Raw genomic sequence first — 21423 nt, 5'->3', positions numbered from 1 at the left:
GGGAAGGAAGCCAAACTCGGATTAGATCCAAAATTAAACAGGGCTTTAGGGTTACTGATGGGCCTAGAAGTTAGAAGCTCACCTGAACAACTATATAATGAGGAGCATGAGCGCGGTTAAGGTAACCCTAATTCGCCACCATTAAACGAGTAGCCGACCGCCCCTCGCCCTCACCTAGCCGCCATCGTGAACCTAGCAGTTCGGAACGCGGCGCTTCCTCCCTATACATGTGGATACCTCAGAGGTGCTGCATCTGGAGCACTAGGATGAACCACACGAGGACGTGAAGGTCGTCGACGACTGCACAACACTGCTCGACGCGTCCGTCTACATTAAGACGTCTTCCACTGCCCTACGCGTCTAGTGGTAATTCCATGATCTATAACTGTGGTGGTTTCTAATTTTATGGGGTCAAAAATTTTGTTTTGCGCTAGTGTAGCCTCCCCATAATCCATCACTACAGGGGCTCGAGTTCGCCACCACTCAAACACTACGACAACCCTTGTACTCCTAGACTCCCTCCTTAAGGCTATAAAAGGAGGAGTCTAGGGCCTCTAGAGGACAGTGGACAAGACTTGATCGTTCGCCCTCCACTTTCGATAAATGGCACTAGCCTCAATCACTCACAGAGACTTGGGATCCACTCCCTCTCTCGACCAGCTTGTACCCCCTACTATGAGCACTTAGGTGCAAGATAATACTCTTCCCCCCACGTTGGAAGTAGGGCCTTCTACTGCCCGAACCAGGATAAATCTTGTGTCTTCTTGCATCATCCATCTAGATCGGGACATGTAGCACAAATACACTAGTTGGTTAGGACCCTCAATTCAAAACACCGACAACACCAATTAGGATCTCGAAGATTATGCTACAATACTCGGCCCGCTAGTGCAAAAGAGCAATTTTTTGTAGTTCTCTCAATGGATTTTTTAGATTTGGGGCTATAAATACCCAAATAACTAGCCTACTAGAGTCACCAATCACTCTTAGAGCTAAGCATCATTCCAAAGCATTTGTGCAACACCACCAATTCTTTCTAAAGAGATCCAAGCACCCATTTGAGTTGAGATAGTGATTTAGAGAGGGTGTGCTCTTGTGATATAATTTCTTGGTGTTGTGTACTTGCTCTTGTGTGAGTGATATTTTGTTGTAAAGGCTAGCAAGAGACTCTATACTTTTTATGGAGTGTCTTGCGAAGACTTTGTCTCTATCTCTATCTAGTGGATCCAAGGGCTCAAGTTGATCGGTGGATCACTTGAGAAGGTCGAGAGAGACCTAGTCCTGTAGGACAACACAACGAGGATATAGGTTCTTCGGAGCCAAACCTCGGTTAAAAAATCACATGCTTGTGTGTCGTTACTTTCTATTGTAATTTGTTCCTCTCTCCCCACTTCTAAGTTCTCTTGCCTCGATGTAATTCTAACTCGCTTGTGTTGCTCTCCGATCTTATTTTGGCACTTATAAGAGCAACAAGTGAAAGAAAACTATTTCCCCTCACTTAGACTATATTCTCTATCATTCAAAAACTTAATCAGGTCAAGTTTTTGTTTAAGTATTGAATTTTCAGGTGCTTCCTATTCACCCCCCTCTAGACGAATATCACGTGGTAGGACGCATAGCACCTCGCATGTGTCGCTATAGTGACATACTATTGCCACAACCAGAAATGTTGGGTCCTCATTATGAGGAGACGATGGACACATAGTGGTTACAAAAATGTCATGAGTCTTCTGACTCAACCAATCCTTAAGGGCTTGTTCAGTTAGGGGTGGATTGAGGGGGATTGAAGGGGATTAAATGCCCTCCTATTCTAGGGGGTTTAATCCCCTTCAATCCCCCTCAATCCACCCCTAACTGAACAAGGCCCGACCAGGTATGTGGTATGGGTGGTTCGGGTGCATGGCACGCCTAGAGCCCACCACGAACATCAAACCCCAGGCCCATGTGGTGCCTCTAGAGCCCTCCCGTCCGAGGCCGTCGAGGGGCATCTAGAATACATGTGGTGTGCCTAGAGCCTGGGTGTTGGGGCTACCGTGTCTCACGCAATAGCCGATGGAGCAGGAGCTTGAGGGGCCTACACTAGGGGTCCAGAAGCCTCCTAAGGGGTCCGAGGGCCCTGGCGGGACCCTAGGGGCATGTGGTGTCGTCGGACCCCACGGGTGGCAAGGAGGCCACATGGTGCAACCGAAGCTTGCCAGCGGGCTCGCGAGAGCCATTTCAGGAGGGTGCCTTTTCGAAGGCCTAAGTGGCGAGGGGCCCATTGCGCTTCCGCGTGGTAGGGGTCCCAGTCATGTATTCTGCTGACTCCGCAGTGGGGTCTTGTCGTCTTGAACCATATCGAGAATGGAGTCTGTAGCCTGTCCTTTCTACGCAGATCTAGTTTGACTATAGCACGTAGGGAATCCGCACCCAAGGGTGCTGATAAATACCCTATATAAATGTGTGTACCAAAATTTAAACAAAAATGATAAATAAATTAATCTATATAGTATAAAGTGGTGATTTGTAGTTGAATGTTTATGAATCTTAGTTGAATATTATATTATTTTAAAATTATTATACCAGGTATATTTGTATTATAGACTCTAAATATACTTTTATACAAGCTATATTTGTATTTTAGATTAAAAATCCCATATATCTAATGTATTTAAAATTAGTCTTTTTAATATTAATTAAAATTTTATCATTTTATATCACTAGTAATATAAGATTAACACAATTATTTATTTATTATATAAATAATTTTTAACATTTTAAACGGTGTACATCATCTTTTAGTATATTTATTCAATCTAAAATTATTTGTAATTAGTAATAAAATTTAAGTTTTAAATGATTTTATCAAATATTTTTTATGGATAGTATAGTATATTTTACGGTTTTGTTGGTAAAAAAATACTAAAAACCAATATTAAAATTGCCATTAAAATTTGATTTGAACAAATACGAATACGGAGTTGGTTGGGACTTGAACGGGAGAGTTCGACCAAAATTCCCACGCCCGGCGGTTCTACGGTCGAGCCAAGCCCCCTCAACTGCTGAACGGAGAGTTCGACCTAGCACGCCCGGCCGCCGCCGCAGCCCGCAATGGCGTCCCTTTTCAAGGTACGGATCCCAAAACCCTAATTCCCCGAGCATCGGATCCCCTCGCCTCGCGGTGCTGACGCAGCTTCCCCTGCTGCCTCCAGGACCCCAGCAAGCTCTCGGCGTACAGGGACCGCCGGTTCAAGGGGACGCAGGAGGAGTATGAGGCGGCGCTGCTTGCGTCGACAACGCTGTACATCGGTAATATGTCCTTCTACACCACGGAGGAGCAGGCCTACGAGCTCTTCTCCCGCGCCGGCGAGATCAAGAAGATCATCATGGGGCTCGACAAGAACTCCAAGACCCCATGCGGTTTCTGCTTTGTACTGTGCGGGCCTCTTCCCTTCCTTGATACGTCGCGTTAATTGGCTCTTTGATTTTGGATTCGGTGCTGTAGTTTCCTTCAATCTACAGGAACATAACCTTCGCCCTAGTTTAATTAGAAGGGGAGATAGTCCCAATTGTTCTGCTGGAATGTAGTTTGATGCAATTAGACGCTGAGTAGATGGGTTCCAGACCTGTTTATGTATTGATTTGTTTCCTCAGTAGTGTGAGTTGTTCATCTGCTAGTTGCAATTGGACATTGCTTCGTGAAATTTTATTTGCTGCCAGGAACATGTGAGATGCCTAGAACATGAATAGAGAACTGTGCTATCTCAGCATGTACATTCCTCAGGATATTGCAATAGATTGGATGGAGCCCAACTGCTTGTTGAGGGGGGGGGGGGGGGGGAGGAGGTGGAGTAAAGAGCTGAGTACTAGCTTGATCATTGATGACGATTATGAGCGCAACGACGTGTATATGATGCAATGACTGATGGACATGGCACTTAGCTAGCTAGCGACATGACATACATTTATTAGCTCTCTGCAGTGGTGTGGTACATGCATATCTATGGAAAAGCAATGGGTACGGACAGGGCAACCCCGCAGCAGAACGCCATGGGCGACGGCGCTTGCCTCTGCTGTATGCTGCATTTCATCATAGTGTATATGTATTTATCTCTTATCTTGCCGCCCACCCCTAAACAATTATCTTCAACTGCTCCTATGGTCACTGTTGATTTTTGCACTCTAGTGAGGGTGTGGTATAGTTTGTCAATTTTGATGAGAGTTGAAATTTAGTAACATATAATGTTCCAAACTGGTGATTTCAGTGGCCATTTGGGAATTTTTATATGTAAAAGCTTGTACCACAGCTGTTTTCTGTGCTTGGTTCTGAGCCCTTCACCAGAAGCCTAGGATGTGAGTTCATGGGCACTGATATTTAGGTATGCACATTTTATTATAGTCTGAGTGTAAATTTTCCTTAGGAGTTATTGGGTTGTTGCAATTATGATTGATTCCTTATTTATAGAGTGAGAGATCAAGGGTTACAATGAGAATATGATGTTATTTATGCTTAAGTTTTGCTAAACCGATAACAACTATGCAGTTAGTCTGCTTTTTTCTCTGCTTGCAAGGTTTCTATGTTTTTGTTTCCATGTTTAGTTTGATGTGGTTCATGTGTTTCATTCTATATTCATAAGATGAGAATCATCGTTTTTTTAATTTGTAACCAGAGCATAGCTTATTGAATTTAGAGATGCAAAATGTTTTGTTGGGTGCAGTGTGTCAGTCTGTCTTGTTCTGGACAAACTCGCTATTCTGTTAGGTTCATAGGAGCTACACATTCATCAGCTGTCAATTTTGAAAAAAGGAATTCTGCTGTGCACGCATGTATCTGTGCATTGCAAGAATACTGCATTAGTCTGGTTTGACTGTTAGTATCTGTTGCTTTAATGGCCATACTTACGCCTATGCAATTTGATTCTCTCTTTCCAGGTACTACTCTAGGGAGGATGCTGAAGATGCTGTCAAATACATTAGTGGAACGATGCTTGACGATCGTCCAATCCGCGTTGATTTCGATTGGGGCTTTGAAGAAGGCAGACAGTGGGGCCGTGGACGAAGTGGTGGACAAGTAGTGCCTTGGTCTTATTCTAACAAATATACATGGGTTTCTACATGCTTTATGCTTATATATTGTTTGTTTCTTTCATAGGTCAGAGATGAGTACCGTACAGATTATGATCCTGATATCCTTTGATGCTATTCTATTACAGTTTACTCCATTCTAATTTGGTGCTATATAGAACATAGAAAGTCATAACATGTTTCCATACATGCTCCAGACCTCCATGTGTCATCTTAAGTTCACCTATAAAATGACATGTTAAAACTCGGCCGGTGAGAGAAAGACCGCCCTCCCGGTATTATATTAAGAAGAGACCGAAACAATGGTTCTGGCCGAGAAAATCCCCGAACCTTGGCCCCCTATTACTAACAGGCCAGCGTCAGTTGTCCACTCTGCAACGGCCCAACCGGAGGGTGGCGCACAGGGCATCGTAACCCGATAGCGGATGGGGCACGAGGGAATTTTTTTAACCAAGCTTAAAAATTCGCCCCGAGGGGGATCAAACCTAGGACCTGGATGTGCTACATGGAAGCCCTTAACCACTAGGCTAGAGACCCTTTTGCATAATGACATGTTTCTCTGTGCTTGTTGTCTTTACTGTTGCAATTTTGATTCTGGTGTGCCTTTGCATGTTCCCTTTGTTCAACAACTGCTCTCAGGAGTTCCCAAGTTTCCTTAATGAATCAAACGAAGAGGTGGTTACGGTAAGATGGTTCTGAGGGAACTAGAAGCACAGCGAGAATTAGTTGACTATGGTGGATCTTTTCAACCGAATGCACCACCTCCCTGTAAGTTTGATTTATTTGGATTATGTTCTTTCGAGAACCAATTCCCATAAATTCACATTTGTTTTGTGACACCTATGATTTTGGTCTTTGATTGAGTTCTTAGGGGTTTGTTTAGTAACAACTTTGGTTGATTCAATATGTCATGTTTGCTGGAATATCTGAAACAATTTTACCATTTTTTCAGTTGTGTTAGGCTGTTACTCCTCTTACCTCTGCATAGCATTCTTTACACAGTCCAATCTCTCTTTTACCCTATTGGCAACCACTAGGTGGACACTTTAACTCCTCTTTTAGTTCACCAGTTTACTTTTGTGATGTAGTGAACTTGCATAAGTTGGGGTGTTTCACTTGCTGTCAGGACCATGATTTTGACGATTCAATTCTTTGCAGCATGTTTCACAACCATTCCGATCATTAGTTTGCCGGTCATAGTCATTTAAGTAGATTTTGCACATTCTATTCTTATCTTTAAATATGCTTGAACCTGAACCATATGTAGGGACATAAATTTGCTATCTTATTTTAATGTGCAGATGAGAGAAGTGAGCGGAAGAGAGGACATGGAGATTCTCATAGGAATGACAGAGGAGGTAAACACATGTCAAAATTGTTCTTTTGTTTGTTTATTTTTGCCCACTAACACGATAGGAGTCTCCAGATTACCAGCGGAAACGCTACCGGAACGATGACCGGTCAGCACCAGAGGAGTCCAAGAGAGCACCGGACTCTGATCCAGCGGTATTAGCACTGTTCCTTGTTATGCCACGGCCCCTTATTATGCCTCTGTGGACCAGAGATGATCATGAAACATTCGACATTTCGTTTACAGGAGAAGAATCCTAGATTCCGTGAGAAAGGTGACTCTGACGAAGAAGAGGATGACTACGACGGCAAACGTCGTCGCTAAAGCTGTGGAACAGCCGTTGCTACTACATGCAGCTGTTCTGGTGTCCAGACGTTGCAGAAGAGTCCACAGCTAGCAGCAGTATCCGGATCTCGCCCTGTTGTACAACAGATTTAATTCTTCGGTCGGCCATTCCTCCTTTTCTAGTGCTCCTATCATCTGTTAATCTGAATGTGCGCGGTGTTACATGTGCTCCAAGTGGGGCACTGTTCTCACAGATACAATGAGCCTTATCTGTACGTTTGCTGCTGATGAAGCTTGAGACCAGTGCATATATTAATTCTAACAGATTGTTACCGAACCCAATCTTCAATTTTTCCTGTCTGTTTCCCCGACAACCCTAGTAGGCCCTATGCTATACTTGTGCGCATTGGTTGTGCGATCCGCTTGGAGCTGTCGGTTGCCGCGGCCTGGCCTGGGCCGTCCGAGCGCCCGGTGGTAGTCGCAGGTTTACACCCGTGGTAGTCGCAGGTTTACACCCGGTTTCTTGCACAATAAGGCCTTGTTCGTTTCTGTCGGATTACACTTGGGATCGTTCCAGCTAATTAAAGTTTATATAAATTAGAGAAGCAATCCGGTTAGGAATCGTTCCGATCCACCAATCCGATACAAACGAACAAGCCTTAAGACCCTGTTCGGTTGTTTCGGATTGGAGCACCGGATTAATTCCTAGCCGGATTACTTCTCTAATTTATATAGATTTTGATGAGCTGGAATGAATCCTAACTCATTCCGGTACAACCGAACAGACCCTAAGGGCTTGTTCGTTTTGGTAATAATTCACATATATTAGGTGGGATTGAGCCGGTTTAAATATATAATAAATCAAAATATATCTCAATCCTACCCAATATACTCCAATACACATGTAATATCAATAACCAAACAAGGCCTAACAGTTGAAGCCGCTGGCGTTCGATACGATGTCCTGAAGTTTTCAATAGTGACACCAATTTTCATTCACGGCTCACAGCTTGCCCTGCAGCTGTAATTTATAGTGATAAAATAATATAGAAGTTGCAGCAAGCTATAGCGAACATGGTATCAATGTGCTCAGTTATTGTAATAGAAGTACCATACAGAACAATGGATTTGGATAAATTCGTATAAGCTAACTCCGCCATTTTTATCAATCTTCTTTGCCTACGCTTTATTCGATAGGGCGGAATGAGACTATCTTTAAATAAGGTTGTTTGATTCAGAGTTAGGGTTAGCATAGGACCTTCTCCAACTGTCTGTCATAATTGGACGAGCGAGATGGGACGCTGGGGCATAGCTATCCCAGTTGTCTCTATCCCGCAACCAAACACACTAATTTATGTTTTGAAATTATGGTTTGACGTGCTAAATTTGGTTGGATTGGATTTAGTGCCTGTTTGGCATAGCTCTGCTTTACCTTAGAGTAGCTCTATTTCAAAATTTAGTTAAAGCAACTCTGCTTTACCTTGGAGTAGCTCCGTTCCAAAATTGAGATAGAACAACTCTACTGTGAAGTTTTCTACTTTAGTGTGAGTTGGTTTTGGTGGAAAAATAAATGGGATGATGTCAAGTGGGTGTTGTTGAGGGCAAACACATTTAGTTTGGGCCAGTTCACCATATTTATTAGTATAATATAAAGAGATATAGCCCGATAGGTGGTACAACAAGGCCCTAGTGAAAGGAAAATAAGGTCAAACCTTTTCCTAAATGATTTTGGTGGTTGAATTGTCCAACACAAATAATTGGACTAACTAGTTTGCTCTAGATTATATGTTCTACAGGTGCCAAAGGTTTAACACAAACCAATACAAAGATCTAAATTAGGGTTCAAAAGAAAGGAGCAAAAGAAACCGAAGAGAACCCTGGTCTGGCGCACCGGACTGTCTGGTGCACCAGGGTGGATCGACCTCCAACTCTTCACCTTCGGGTTTCTCCAGGAGCACTCCGCTATAATTCACCGGACTGCATGGTGTGCCACCGGACTGTCCGGTGCACCAAGTGGAGCAACGGCTATTCGCGCAACGGTCGACTGCACAGTGCCCTGACAGAGCTACAGTTCGCGGCAGAAGTCAGAGCAGGCGCCAGTGGCGCACCGGACAGTGAACAGTGCCTGTCCGGTGCACCAAGATGTCAGAGCTCCAACGGTCGAAACCGTCAGAACCCTAACGGTTGGGTGACGTGGCTGGCGCACCGGATAGTGTCCGGTGGGGTACCGGACTGTCCGGTGCGCCCATCGACAGCAGCCCAACCCCAACGGTTGGTTTGATGTATGGGGCTATAAATACCCCCAACCACCACCATTCAAGGCATCCAAGTTTCCAGCAATTTGCATTCAATACAAGAGCTCTAGACTTCATTCCAAGACACAAACAAGAGATCAAATCCTCTCCAAAGTCCAACACCACTCCAAACACTTAGTGACTTGTGAGAGAGAGATTTTCGTGTTCATTTGAGTTCTTGCCGCTTGGATCGCTTTTCTTCTTCCTCCATTCTTGTTCTCAACACCTTTGTAATCAAAGCAAGAGACACCAAGTTGTGGTGGTCCTTGTGAGGTCTAAGTGACCCATTTGATTGAAGAGAAAAGCTCACCTGGTCTAGGTGACCGTTTGAGAGAGGGAAAGGGTTGAAAGAAACCCAGTCTTTGTGACCACCTCAACGGGGAGTAGGTTTGCAAGAACCGAACCTCGGTAAAACAAATCACCGTGTCATCCACTATATTTCTTTGGTTGATTTGTTTTTGCCCTCTCTTTCGGACTTGACTTTATTTCTAACGCTAACCCCAGCTTGTAGTTGTGCTTAAAGTTTATAAATTTCATATTTGCCTATTCACCCCCCTCTAGGCGACTTTCACCTAGTTAAACCGACCAAAGCCAATTACGATCTCTCTACGTACTCGGTCCGATGCACTGGTCCGATGCTATATAGGATAACAGACTTATGAGTAATTATTCTTCAATTTGATTTGACTGTGTTTTTGGGTGTTCCTATGACTTAGACAAACATATCTATAGATTATCCAACCAATCTTAGACATGAAACTTGATTATTTTATTTCCACTAACTCATATTCCAAATTTGGCTCACACTTAGCTCCAAAAGTGTCAGAACTGAAATCTAAGCTTTCCATCTTTGGTTGGTTTAAATAGGTCCATAGGGATGATTAGAACTTACCCAAGATAATGAACTACAAATAGTTTATCTTCTCCAAAGTATACCTTTTTGCTGGTTTTGAGTTGTTTCTGACTTAGAATCTAAATTGTCAATCCTATAGATCTGTTATCAAACACTTAGCAAACTAGTTAACTCAAATGATTGTGATGGCCATCAAGCACCAAAACAAATCTTGATGAATCAAACTTCATTTCCCTTTTACGGTCTATTTAGCATCCCTTATACGGTCTATTTAGCATAGTGCACTTGGCCATCTATAGTCGAAAGGCAATGAGGCGATTGGAAGTGAAATCGAGACATCAATATCCTTTATGGGTAGGCACCATGTGGAGTTGTTGTCGAGGTACTAGGTATTAAGTGTAGCCAAAGACGTTGAGGTGCTAATATGTTGAGGCGCTCTTAGACCTTAGGGGGTGTTTGAATATACTAGAGCTTATATTTAGGCCCTGTTTTAATCTCATGAGATAAACTTTAGCAGCTTTTTTAGCTACTTTTAGCCATTTGGTGATCTAAACAGGAGAGCTAATGGTGGTGTGATAAAAATTTAGCACATATTATCTCATAAGCTGCTCAAGGGGTGCTAAAAAGAGCTAAACGTGAGTCACGAAACCCCATTTTCCATCCATACCCTCTAACCCTATTCTCTCTCTCCACGTTAGGGGCATGAGTGTCTTTTTATTACAATGTGCTAGATTTTATTAGAGTAGTCCAAACATCCTAAGGAGCTAAACTTTAGCACTTAAATTTATATGACTAAAGTTTAGCAAGAAGCTAAAATTTATCCCGTGAGATTGAAACGGGGCCTTAGTTGGCTAAAAAAATGATAGCAGAATTAGCTAACTAACAAATAGCTAGCTAACTATTAGATAATTTGCTAAAATTGCTAATAGCTAAACTATTAGCTAGACTGTTTGAATGTCTTCAGCTAATTTTAACAGTTAACTATTATTTATAGTGCATTTAAACACTCACTTAATTTATTAGTCGCGGATTCAAACTTAAGACCACGTGACGTAGAAGATAAGACAAGTACGGATACAACCACGTGACGTAGGAGTCTAGGAGATAAGACAAGTACGGATACATAAGACAGTCAAGAGACTCAATATATAGAATACAGAATATACTTTAACATATATATCGATGGTAGTGTACTAGACATAATATCTAGACTATCAAATATACTATAACAGTACCGATAGACGGCCTTCCGTGCAGTAGAAATATTTCAGCCGCGCAACAAGCATCAAACTAATTAAACTAGCTCATGTTTCTTTTTTTCCTGAAAAGGCCTTAGACACTGATGTTCTTCTCCAAGTATGAACAAAAGTTGGGACACTGATGTTCTTCTCCAAGTCGAGTAAGGCGGAGAGGCCGTGAATTCCTGGCTACTGCGGTCGGCCGGGCACCGTCGAGGCGCCGTCGTCCTCCTCGTCGTACTCCGACACCGAGTCGTCGCAATAATCGTCCTCGTCCCAGCAGTCCTGCTTCTCCTCCGGCACCGGCGCCCGACAGTAGGGGCACGTCCGGTTCACGGCCGTCCAGCGGTCCATGCACCTGCGGTGGAACGTGTGGCCGCACAGCAGCTTCACGGACGTGGCTCCGCCGACCAGATACTCATTGTAGCATATGGCGCACTCCCCGACGACGGCGCCGGGCGGCAGCTCCTCGTGCTCGTGCTGGTGCTCGTCCACGACGATGCTCCCGAGCGCGCCCGCCTCCACGGTGATCGCCATCGCCTTGTAGAACGTGTTAACGGCGTTGGAGGCGGACAGGCGGAAGAACTCCTCCACGCTGAGAGCGCACTCCCGGGGCAGCCCCGCGGCCGCGACCATCGCCTCCACCCGCTGGATCTGGCTGACGAGGAGGAAGTCGCCGCTGCTGCACGTGAAGCGGCCCGTCGTCACCTGGGCGGCGACGGCTGCCGGGGCCTCGGCCTCTCTCTGCTGCAGCGGCAGGTTCTTGAGGAAGTCGACGGTGACCGGCGGCATGCGGTCCTTGCCCGGGGTGCAGTCGATGACGGCGCTGAGGCGGAGCGCCACGCCGGAGCACGGCAGCGCGGTCAGCCCGATCCTTAAGCAGGAGCTCCCGCCCGGGCCGTCGCCGTAGGTGTAGGTGTAGCGAGCAGCCATGGTGCGCCCGATCGATCGAGATTGGTAGTAATAGTATACGGGGTTGGGAAACAATTGTAAGGACGACATCCCATTACCATATAGTATTTTATAGACCAGCGGCCAGCCCAGCTAGTAGGAAATCTGCGTAGGCGTATCGATTCCCATCCGTAAGTCCGATCCAGGGATATACTTCCTTTTTTGTCAACAAAAAATCGAAATTAGTAGTATTTGTATACTCCGTATATCCGTAAGCCCGATCCGTGTATTTGTGTACTTCCGATATTTTTTATCAACAAAAAATCGAAGTTAGTAGTATATATTTGGTAAGCAATATATACTTCCTTTTTTGAGGGAACACGTATACTAGCTACAGTTGTTTGGCGCGGCAAGTTATCTGTACATTCCATATATACTACTGAAAGATCGTATCGATAATTTAAGCATGCTAAGAGCATCTCCAACAATGTGACCTATAAAAATGCCCTATAATTTGAAAATAAGTATATTTTATAGAATTTAGGGCACCAACAAAACACCCCGCTCCAACAGTAAAGCCTCAAATCTAGATTATAGGACAGCTCACTACGGTGTAGTATATTTGAATCACTTGAGAGGGTGCCCTATAGTTTTTTGACAAAATTTTATAAAATTGGGCACTGTTGGAGTAGTTTTTCCTGTGTAGAGCTCCATATTTCAATTTAAGACACTAGTTTGAGGCATTGTTGGAGATGCTCTAATGGCTTCACAAGGGAAAAAACACAAAATAAAATGTTATAGATCGGAGCTACAGTTTTCAATAAATTTGCATCTCTATCCAACTTGTATGGAAAAACAGTGCTATCACTAATATGGAAAGCCGTGACGCTTAATATTTGTTGAATGTTTGTATCAACCTTTTTAAGCATCTGAAGGGATTTAAGTGAAAAAGCTCAGAACTACAAAATTATAGATTTATTATGAGCTACAGTTTTAAAGCATGGTTAATGTATAGGGATAATTGTTAGATAACCAAATTTTAGTTCAAAGAATTGTTTGGATCTCTCATTTATAAACTTTCGACCTCTAAAATGTACAGCAAAATTACTCTTATACTTTAGTCCACCTCATATTAGAGGTTTAGAGCTCAAAAGTGAGCTAAACTATTCTAAAGGCGATGAGCTCTGAAGTTTAGAGGATGAAATCAAAACTTGCAAGACTAACTGGGCTAAGTTTTTTTTTTTTTGCCAAAACATTCAACTAGTTGTTAGAAAACTAACTTGCAAAACTCATGTACTTTGGACTAAGCCCCAGCTAATAACTACTACTAATTGATCCAACGAAGACTCTTACTTATTTTCATCCGATTTCGTATAAAAATGATTCTTTTGAGGTTAGAAGGTGGATTCGTCATGCCGGTACTCGGGCGATGCAAAATAACCCCCCCCCCCCTCCTCGGCCACCTAGTTTAATAACCGTGCCTGGCCAGCCTATGACCTACTGGGCCTAAGGAGCGTTTAAATGACAAAAACATATTAAAAATATACATGTACAAGGGTTTAAACCATAGCTTTTATCTCTAAACATTTATTTATATCTAGATAACCAATAAAAACATATGTTTTTTTATATTTTATACTCTATATTCAAGTATAGCATATATTTGTATGAAAAAGATGGAAAAAAATAAAAAGGGACCATGCCAGGTCTAGCTCGAAGTGCCACGCCTTAGATCTAGGCACGGCCCGATGATCGAGGCAGGCTGGCACAGTCCTGATTCGCTACATGTCGTGACAGGCCAAACCAAGGCGGGGGTTTGGGCCGCCCGGCAAGCTCAGCCCTGTGCACACCAGCGCTAGAGGTTGAACACTTAGCCTAGTGAGATTTCTCGGACTCAGACAACAACATTTGCACATTTGCCCAGGGTACAAGATGATCTCGTAGCCAATAAGCTACATCTGAAGTCCATAACCAATACTGCTTGACATGAATTACTCAAGAATAGAGGTTGCCACAGTACTTTGATATAATGTACGAAATCACGGCAGGTCACATCTCAGCAATCATGCACCAATTTTTTTGAAAGAATGTTTATGCAATGTCACTAGGACACCAGTAGGAAACTATCAGCTGCAATAACCAAGTAACTAGGAGATGACCTTGGCACGACTGGCTGAGTCTTCCTTGTGTTCGACCCACATCATGAAAACATAGCCAAGGCACCACAGCAACACGTACTGAAGCGGAACCCAGCACAGAAGCGCCACGAGGCTAAGCATGCTCCCAACATACTGTGGGTCTTTGATGTAACCAAAGGGAAACTCTGTCACCCACGGGATCGTCTTTCCGAATCGAACGCCGTAGTAGGTACCTGGCTCACCAAGCAGCTGATACACCCTGAAAAGAAACGAAGGTTTGAGGAACAAAAGCAATGAACTGTGCGTCCTTGATAACGTTGAACACAGTGCTGGCTCTTTCCGGCTAGGTAAAATTTTAGTTGCAACTCTAACAAGACATGAGTGCTAAGTAACCAGACAATGAAAAACAATATGGTGGCCAATTTCAGAATAGCAGAACAGGCATAGGCCGATACTGTGAACAGCACGTATAAACCGGAATACAATCTTTAGAGACAGGATGCACTATGAACTCCCTCACGTCCTCACAATACTATAAAGAAAGCAGGGCAACACAGTACAATTTCCACACGGTCTACAAGTAGTATGGAAGACTGACAAAACATAATGTGCATGAATGGATCATGATCTTCTTGTAGTAGTTCAAATGACAAGATTTTTTGCTACATGTGCTTATCATTTTTCTAACTAATCGTGCCACTGAAATTAATTTTCACTTTTGTTACCCTTAGCCAGCCATCTAACTCTACCAGTTCTGTGACCACAACAACCAGACCCATGCAGCAGTGTCAGCACGACATTTACTGGAGGCCCGATCTTTGGTGCTATCCATCTCTGACCTAATCCAGCTTGCATGTGTTCGATACAGAATAGTAGTAATTTCATCTGTGTTCTACCAATGTCTTTTTAGACACCGTGATGGCATATCAGGGATAAAGATTCAAATTCCATGCACTATCATGGCCAATCTGAAACATAGCAGAACATATATAATATAATGGCTGCTACTGCTAGCAGCATATACACACTGGAACACAAACAAACTTCAAAGCTTCGATGACTATGAACTCCCTCATTATAGTACTATGTCCATGTAGTGTAGAAGTATTACAATATTGATAGAATGGAATGCATACGAAGATATCAGGATCTTCTTTATACTAGCTCACATAGCAAGATTTTCTGCTACTCTTGTTTATCATTATTCAACAAGTGTTATGGCTGGAAGTCTATTTCACCTTTGTAACCACTAGCAAGCCATTTAGCTCCACTCATTCTGAGCGCACCAATCTATTTACCTCTCTCCTAATCGTTCACCTCAGCACTACCATCGTTTTGCACTTAAACTAAATCAACAATCACAACTGAAACTTCAGGGAAGAGATTTCAAGTTCAACGCGTACAGAAATAAGCAAGCAATGAATTTACTTAATGTTACACATTCGGCATACCACATAGGGCCTGTTTGTTTCAGGTTATAGATCATATAATCTGGATTATAATCTAAATTATATAATCCAGATTATAATCTAGATATATTATAATCTACATGTAGTTGTTTGGTAGTTTAGATTATACAATGTAGATTATTCATAAAGACAACAATACCCTTATTTGTTTATTTGAGGTGAGAAAAAAAGGATGACATATATTGTAATTTCTATTTACATAACCATGTGTAGTGGGTCTTTTGCCAAAATAATCTTAAATAAGCTACTCTTGAGGAGATTATGAGATTATCATAATCAGGGGTTTAGATTATATAATCTGAACCAATAATCTAGGTGTTTGTTTACCTACTGGATTATTTGCGCTGGATTATATAATCTGGAGAGATTATAATCTGAAACAAACAGGGCCTAACTCCACTCACACCTTACACTAGACGATACCTACAGGTAACCAGTGTTAAGATTGGTCAGCATTAACCTGCTTGTTTAAAAAAGAAACAAATAGGTTACCCATACGTGATAAAAAACCCAAATTTGCAATCATCTGTTACAACAGTTAGTTGAGTCCCCAAGCCTTACAACATGATCTTATCAGCATTTTCAAGGTTCATCAACAATTTAATAGAGACAAAATTTAAAATAAAAATCTATCAATGAAGATAGCACCATGACGCAAACCATTGGTTATATGAAGACAAGAAAAATTCCAAGAGACGGTGTTCCACTAATCTACCAGTGTGCCTAAAGCCCTAAACCCATGAGTGTTAGAAGGGAGAAAAAGATAATTGTCCGATTCCTACCGCTAAGAACCATTGAACAGAATACACTTAGTTTGATTCACCTAAGATGAACAACAGACGTCATGCTTGGTATGCATTTTTTTTCTTTAGGTATAGGCGAGCTTAGATATATATTTGGCCATCTATCATTCAGATAGCCGGTAGCTCAATTCATTCAAGGGACTCCTTACAATTCGTAATTCAGTCAGGCAGACAACAATACAAGAGATTCTCAATCAAATGTGTATTTGCAACAACAGTTGCAAGCTGTAGAGATTATAAAATCCTGCAGCTAATAATATTGCTTAACGCAGGACGGATGATGTAGAGTGCCTCGCTAACTGGAAAGTGGGACAGACAAGGACGAATCGGTCACTCACCTGAAGTTGAGATACTGGCCGACGGCGAGGAGGATGGGGCAGTACAGAGGCGGGGGCCAGGAGAATGAAGAGACGGAGGCGAGCGCGAGGAGCTGAAGCGCCTTGATGGCGTGCGAGACCTGCGCCATCCGCCGGCACGGGTCGGCACTGCGGCCGCACAAGTCCACCCACCGCTGCGGGTGGGTCCACAGCACGTAGTAGAACGGGAACGGCAGCAGCACGCCCACGGCCGCCGCGGCGGCCGCCATGGAAACCATGTCGCGGGAGCGCAGCAACGGGGGTCGGGGGTGCTCGAGTGTTCACCGCAACGGTTTTGCAATGAAATTTTCCTCTCTTTTTTAGCAATTGCAGTGAACTTTTTTGTGGTCACGAAAATTGTGGGTGCGGGGCTGCGGGGAAGAGGCGGCCTCGAGCTCACAGCCGGTGGGCTGTCTAATGGGCCCGGGGAAGTTTTTCATTTGAGGAATTATCTGATGCACACCAACGAAGAGTGACTTTAGCTCTTTGCTCTTAGCCTTTTACTGCTAGTGTCAGTGTCAGAGCATCTCTAACAAACTAGCTAAATAGTCCGCTAGTCTAAATTGTAGCTATTCAACAATAAAATAACTCTACAACAGACTAGCAATCTGACTCGTCAAGCTATCCGACTCTCCAAATAAGCTCCATCAATATCTAAATTTGGCTAGCCAAACTAAATAGATAATATGTTGGAATAGAGATGCTAATATAGAGTATAATCTTTATGAAAATGTAAATAGAGAGTCAAATAGAGAGCAAAAAATGAAGAGTCTCTTGGAGATGCTCTTACGACGACGTCACACTGAAAGTCGCCTAGAGGAGGTGAATAGGACGAATCTGAAATTTATAAACTTAAGCACAACTACGAGCCGGGTTAGCATTAGAAATATAAACGAGTCCGAGAGAGGGCGCAAAACAAATCGTGAGCAAATAAAGAGCGAGACACGATGATTTGTTTTACCGAGGTTCGGTTCTTGCAAACCTACTCTCCGTTGAGGTGGTCACAAAGACCGGGTCTCTTTCAACCCTTTCCCTCTCTCAAACGATCACTTAGACCGAATGAGCTTCTCTTCTCAATCAAACGGAACACGAAGTTCCCGCAAGGACCACCACACAATTGGTGTCTCTTGCCTTGGTTACAATTGAGTTCGATCACAAGAAGAATGAGAAAGAAAAGAAGCAATCCAAGCGCAAGAGCTCAAATAAACACAAATATCACTCTCTCACTAGTCACTATTGATTGGAGTTGTCTTTGGACTTGGGAGAGGATTTGATCTCTTTGGAGTGTCTAGAATTGAATGTTATAGCTCTTGTAATGTGTTGAAGGTGGAAAACTTGGATGCCCTTGAATGTAGGGTGGTTAGGGTATTTATAGCCCCAACCACCAAAATATGGCCGTTGGAAGGCTGCTGTCGCATGTCGCACCGGATAGTCCGGTGCGCCACCGGACACTGCCCGGTGCTCCAGCCACGTCAGCAGACCGTTGGGGTTCGACCGTTGGAGCTCTGACAGGTGGGGCCTCTGGGCTGTCCGGTGGTGCACCGGACAGGTCCTGTAGACTGTCCGGTGCGCCAACTGCGCGTGCTCTGTCCTTTGCGCACGCAGGCGCGCATTAAATACGTTGCAGTCGACCGTTGCGCGCGAAGTAGTCGTTGCTCCGCTGGCACACCGGACAGTCCGGTGCTTCACCGGACACTGTTCAGTGCTTCACCGGACAGTCCGGTGAATTATAGCGGAGCGGCCTCCCATTGTCCTGAAGGTGGCAAGTTCAGCCTCGAGTGCCCTGGTGCACTGGACACTGTCCAGTGGTACACCGGACAGTCCGGTGCGCCAGACCAGGATGCCTTTTGGGATGTCTTTTGCTCTCTTTGTTTGAACCCTTTCTTGGTCTTTTTATTGGCTTATTGTGAACCTTTGGCACCTGTAAAACTTATAGACTAGAGCAAACTAGTTAGTCCAATTATTTGTGTTGGGCAATTCAACCACCAAAATCAATTAGGAAAAAGGTGTAAGCCTAATTCCCTTTCAATCTCCCCCTTTTGGTGATTGATGCCAACACAAACCAAAGCAAAATATAGAAGTGCATAATTGAACTAGTTTGCATAATTGTAAGTGCAAAGGTTACTTAGAATTGAGCCAATATAAATTCTTATAAGATATGCATGGATTGTTTCTTTTATTTTTAACATTTTGGACCACGCTTGCACCATATGTTTTGTTTTTGCAAATTCTTTTGTAAATTCTTTTCAAAGTCCTTTTGCAAATAGTCAAAGGTAAATGAATAAGATTTTGAGAAGCATTTTCAGGATTTGAAATTTTCTCCCTTGTTTCAAATGCTTTTCCTTTGACTAAACAAACCCCCCCCTTAATAAAATCCTCCTCTTAGTGTTCAAGAGGGTTTTAGATATTAGTTTTTGAAGAGGGTGATCCAATCTGAAATTCTATCAAAAATAAGATATCAATTGAAAAATTCATCATTTCAAGACCTTTTTAAATTTTGAAAATTGGTGGTGGTGCGGTCCTTTTGCTTTGGGCTAATACTTTCTCCCCCTTTGGCATGAATCGCCAAAAACGGATACTTTGAGTGAAATATAAGCCCTTTGTAACTACTTTCTCCCCTTTGGCAAACAAAATATGAGTGAAGATTATACCAAAGTTGGAGAGTTGCTCGGAGCGACGGTGAAGAATGAGTGATTCGATGGAGTGGAGTGGAAGCCTTTGTCTTCGCCGAAGACTCCAAATCCCTTTCAATCTATGACTTGGTTTGAAATTCACTTGAAAACACATTAGTCATAGCATATAAAAGAGACATGATCAAAGGTATATTAATGAGCTATGTATGCAAGACATCAAAAGAAATTCCTAGAATCAAGAATATTTAGCTCATGCCTAAGTTTGTTAAAAGTTTGTTCATCTAGTGGCTTGGTAAAGATATCGGCTAATTGTTCCTTGGTGTTAATATAAGCAATCTCGATATCCCCCTTTTGTTGGTGATCCCTTAGAAAATGATACCGAATGGCTATGTGTTTAGTGCGGCTATGCTCAACGGGATTATCCGCCATGCGGATTGCACTCTCATTATCACATAGAAGAGGAACTTTGGTTAATTTGTAACCGTAGTCCCTAAGGGTTTGCCTCATCCAAAGCAATTACGCGCAACAATGGCCTGCGGCAATATACTCGGCTTCGGCGGTAGAAAGAGCTACGGAATTTTGCTTCTTTGAAGCCTAAGACACCAGAGACCTTCCCAAGAACTGGCAAGTCCCCGATGTGCTCTTTCTATTTATTTTACACCCTGCCCAATCGGCATCCGAATAACCAATTAAATCGAATGTGGATCCCCGAGGGTACCAAAGCCCAAACTTAGGAGTATAAACTAAATATCTCAAGATTCGTTTTACGGCCGTAAGGTGAGCTTCCTTAGGGTCGGCTTGGAATCTTGCACACATGCATACGGAAAGCATTATATCCGGTCGTGAAGCACATAAAAAGAGTAAAGAACCTATCATCGACCGGTATACCTTTTGATCGATGGATTTACCTCCCGTGTCGAGGTCGAGATGCCCATTGGTTCCCATGGGTGTCTTGATGGGTTTGGCATCCTTCATCCCAAACTTGTTTAGAATGTCTTGAATATACTTCGTTTGGCTAATGATGGTGCCCTCTTGGAGTTGCTTCACTTGAAATCCTAAGAAGTACTTCAACTCCCCCATCATAGACATCTCGAATTTTTGTGTCATGATCCTACTAAATTCCTCACATGTAGATTCGTTAGTAGACCCAAATATAATATCATCAACATAAATTTGGCATACAAACAAATCATTGTCAAGAGTTTTAGTAAATAAAGTAGGATCGACCTTTTCGACTTTGAAGCATTAGTGATAAGAAAATCTCTTAGGCATTCATACCATGCTCTTGGGGCTTGCTTGAGCCCATAAAGCGCCTTAGAGAGTTTATATACATGATTAGGATACTCACTATCTTCAAAGCCGGGAGGTTGCTCAACATAGACCTCCTCCTTGATTGGTCCATTGAGGAAGGCACTTTTCACGTCCATTTGATAAAGCTTGAAGCCATGGTAAGTAGCATAGGCAAGTAATATGCGAATTGACTCAAGCCTAGCTACGGGTGCATAGGTTTCACCGAAATCCAAACCTTTGACTTGTGAGTATCCCTTGGCCACAAGTCGGGCTTTGTTCCTTGTCACCACACCATACTCATCTTGCTTGTTGCGGAAGACCCACTTGGTTCCTACAACATTTTGATTAGGACGTGGAACCAAATGCCATACCTCATTTCTAGTGAAATTGTTGAGCTCCTCTTGCATCGCCACCACCCAATCCGAATCTTGAAGTGCTTCCTCTATCCTGTGTGGCTCAATAGAGGAAACAAACGAGTAATGTTCACAAAAATGAGCAACACGAGATCTAGTAGTTACCCCCTTTTGATTATCGCCGAGGATGGTGTTCACGGGGTGATCTTGTTGAATTGCTTGGTGGACTCTTGGGTGTGGCGGTCTTGGAACTTGTTCATCTTCCTCATCTTGATCATGGGCATCTCCCCCTTGATCATTGCTCTCCTCTTGAGATGGCTCAACATCTTGATCTTTTTCTTCATCAATTTGATCCCCATCCTCATCTTGAGTTGGTGGAGATGCCTGTGTGGAGGAAGATGGTTG

The 21423-nt window shown here is 43.2% G+C and overlaps 3 protein-coding genes across 4 annotated transcripts; 1 reads left to right on the top strand and 2 right to left on the bottom strand.

The window, feature by feature from the left end:
• Window positions 1-2935: 2935 nt before the first annotated feature.
• LOC100280855 (uncharacterized) lies at window positions 2936-7042 on the top strand. Of its 2 annotated transcripts, XM_035966884.1 has the most exons (9): window positions 2936-3108; window positions 3192-3415; window positions 3962-4054; window positions 4912-5050; window positions 5132-5165; window positions 5734-5832; window positions 6366-6422; window positions 6491-6570; window positions 6662-7042. In XM_035966884.1, exons 1-9 carry the CDS (start codon window positions 3091-3093, stop codon window positions 6737-6739), a joined length of 822 nt encoding a protein of 273 aa, XP_035822777.1. In that variant the 5' UTR covers window positions 2936-3090; the 3' UTR covers window positions 6740-7042. The 2 variants fall into 2 exon arrangements, with proteins under 2 accessions (XP_035822777.1, NP_001147247.1); NM_001153775.1 differs by lacking the exon at window positions 3962-4054 and having other exon boundaries at window positions 2974-3108; window positions 6662-7037.
• Window positions 7043-10994: 3952 nt separating this feature from the next.
• LOC103653755 (E3 ubiquitin-protein ligase MPSR1) lies at window positions 10995-12142 on the bottom strand. Its single transcript, XM_008680569.3, has one exon. It carries the CDS (start codon window positions 12085-12087, stop codon window positions 11275-11277), a length of 813 nt encoding a protein of 270 aa, XP_008678791.3. The 5' UTR covers window positions 12088-12142; the 3' UTR covers window positions 10995-11274.
• A 1825-nt stretch (window positions 12143-13967) lies between these two features.
• On the bottom strand, window positions 13968-17103 carry LOC100276493 (Phosphatidyl-N-methylethanolamine N-methyltransferase). Its single transcript, NM_001150267.1, is given in 2 exon segments — window positions 13968-14373; window positions 16725-17103. Coding segments are annotated over 2 exon segments (507 nt in total). The 5' UTR covers window positions 16982-17103; the 3' UTR covers window positions 13968-14123.
• Between the last annotated feature and the right edge of the window lie 4320 nt (window positions 17104-21423).

The sequence above is a fragment of the Zea mays genome, chromosome 4, assembly GCF_902167145.1.
Source record: "Zea mays cultivar B73 chromosome 4, Zm-B73-REFERENCE-NAM-5.0, whole genome shotgun sequence".
Lineage (NCBI taxonomy): Eukaryota > Viridiplantae > Streptophyta > Magnoliopsida > Poales > Poaceae > Zea > Zea mays.
This window is presented reverse-complemented; position numbering and strand designations above follow the sequence as displayed.

Bases quoted from the DNA above. Each gene is read 5' to 3' on its own strand.
- LOC100280855 (XM_035966884.1), top strand. The intron at 4,055-4,911 runs GTATGCTGCATT...CTCTCTTTCCAG, and splicing joins CGACGGCGCTTGCCTCTGCT to GTACTACTCTAGGGAGGATG. The intron at 6,423-6,490 runs GTAAACACATGT...AGGAGTCTCCAG, and splicing joins TCATAGGAATGACAGAGGAG to ATTACCAGCGGAAACGCTAC.
- LOC103653755 (XM_008680569.3), bottom strand. From the start codon at position 12,087: ATGTCGTCCTTACAATTGTTTCCCAACCCCGTATACTATTACTACCAA.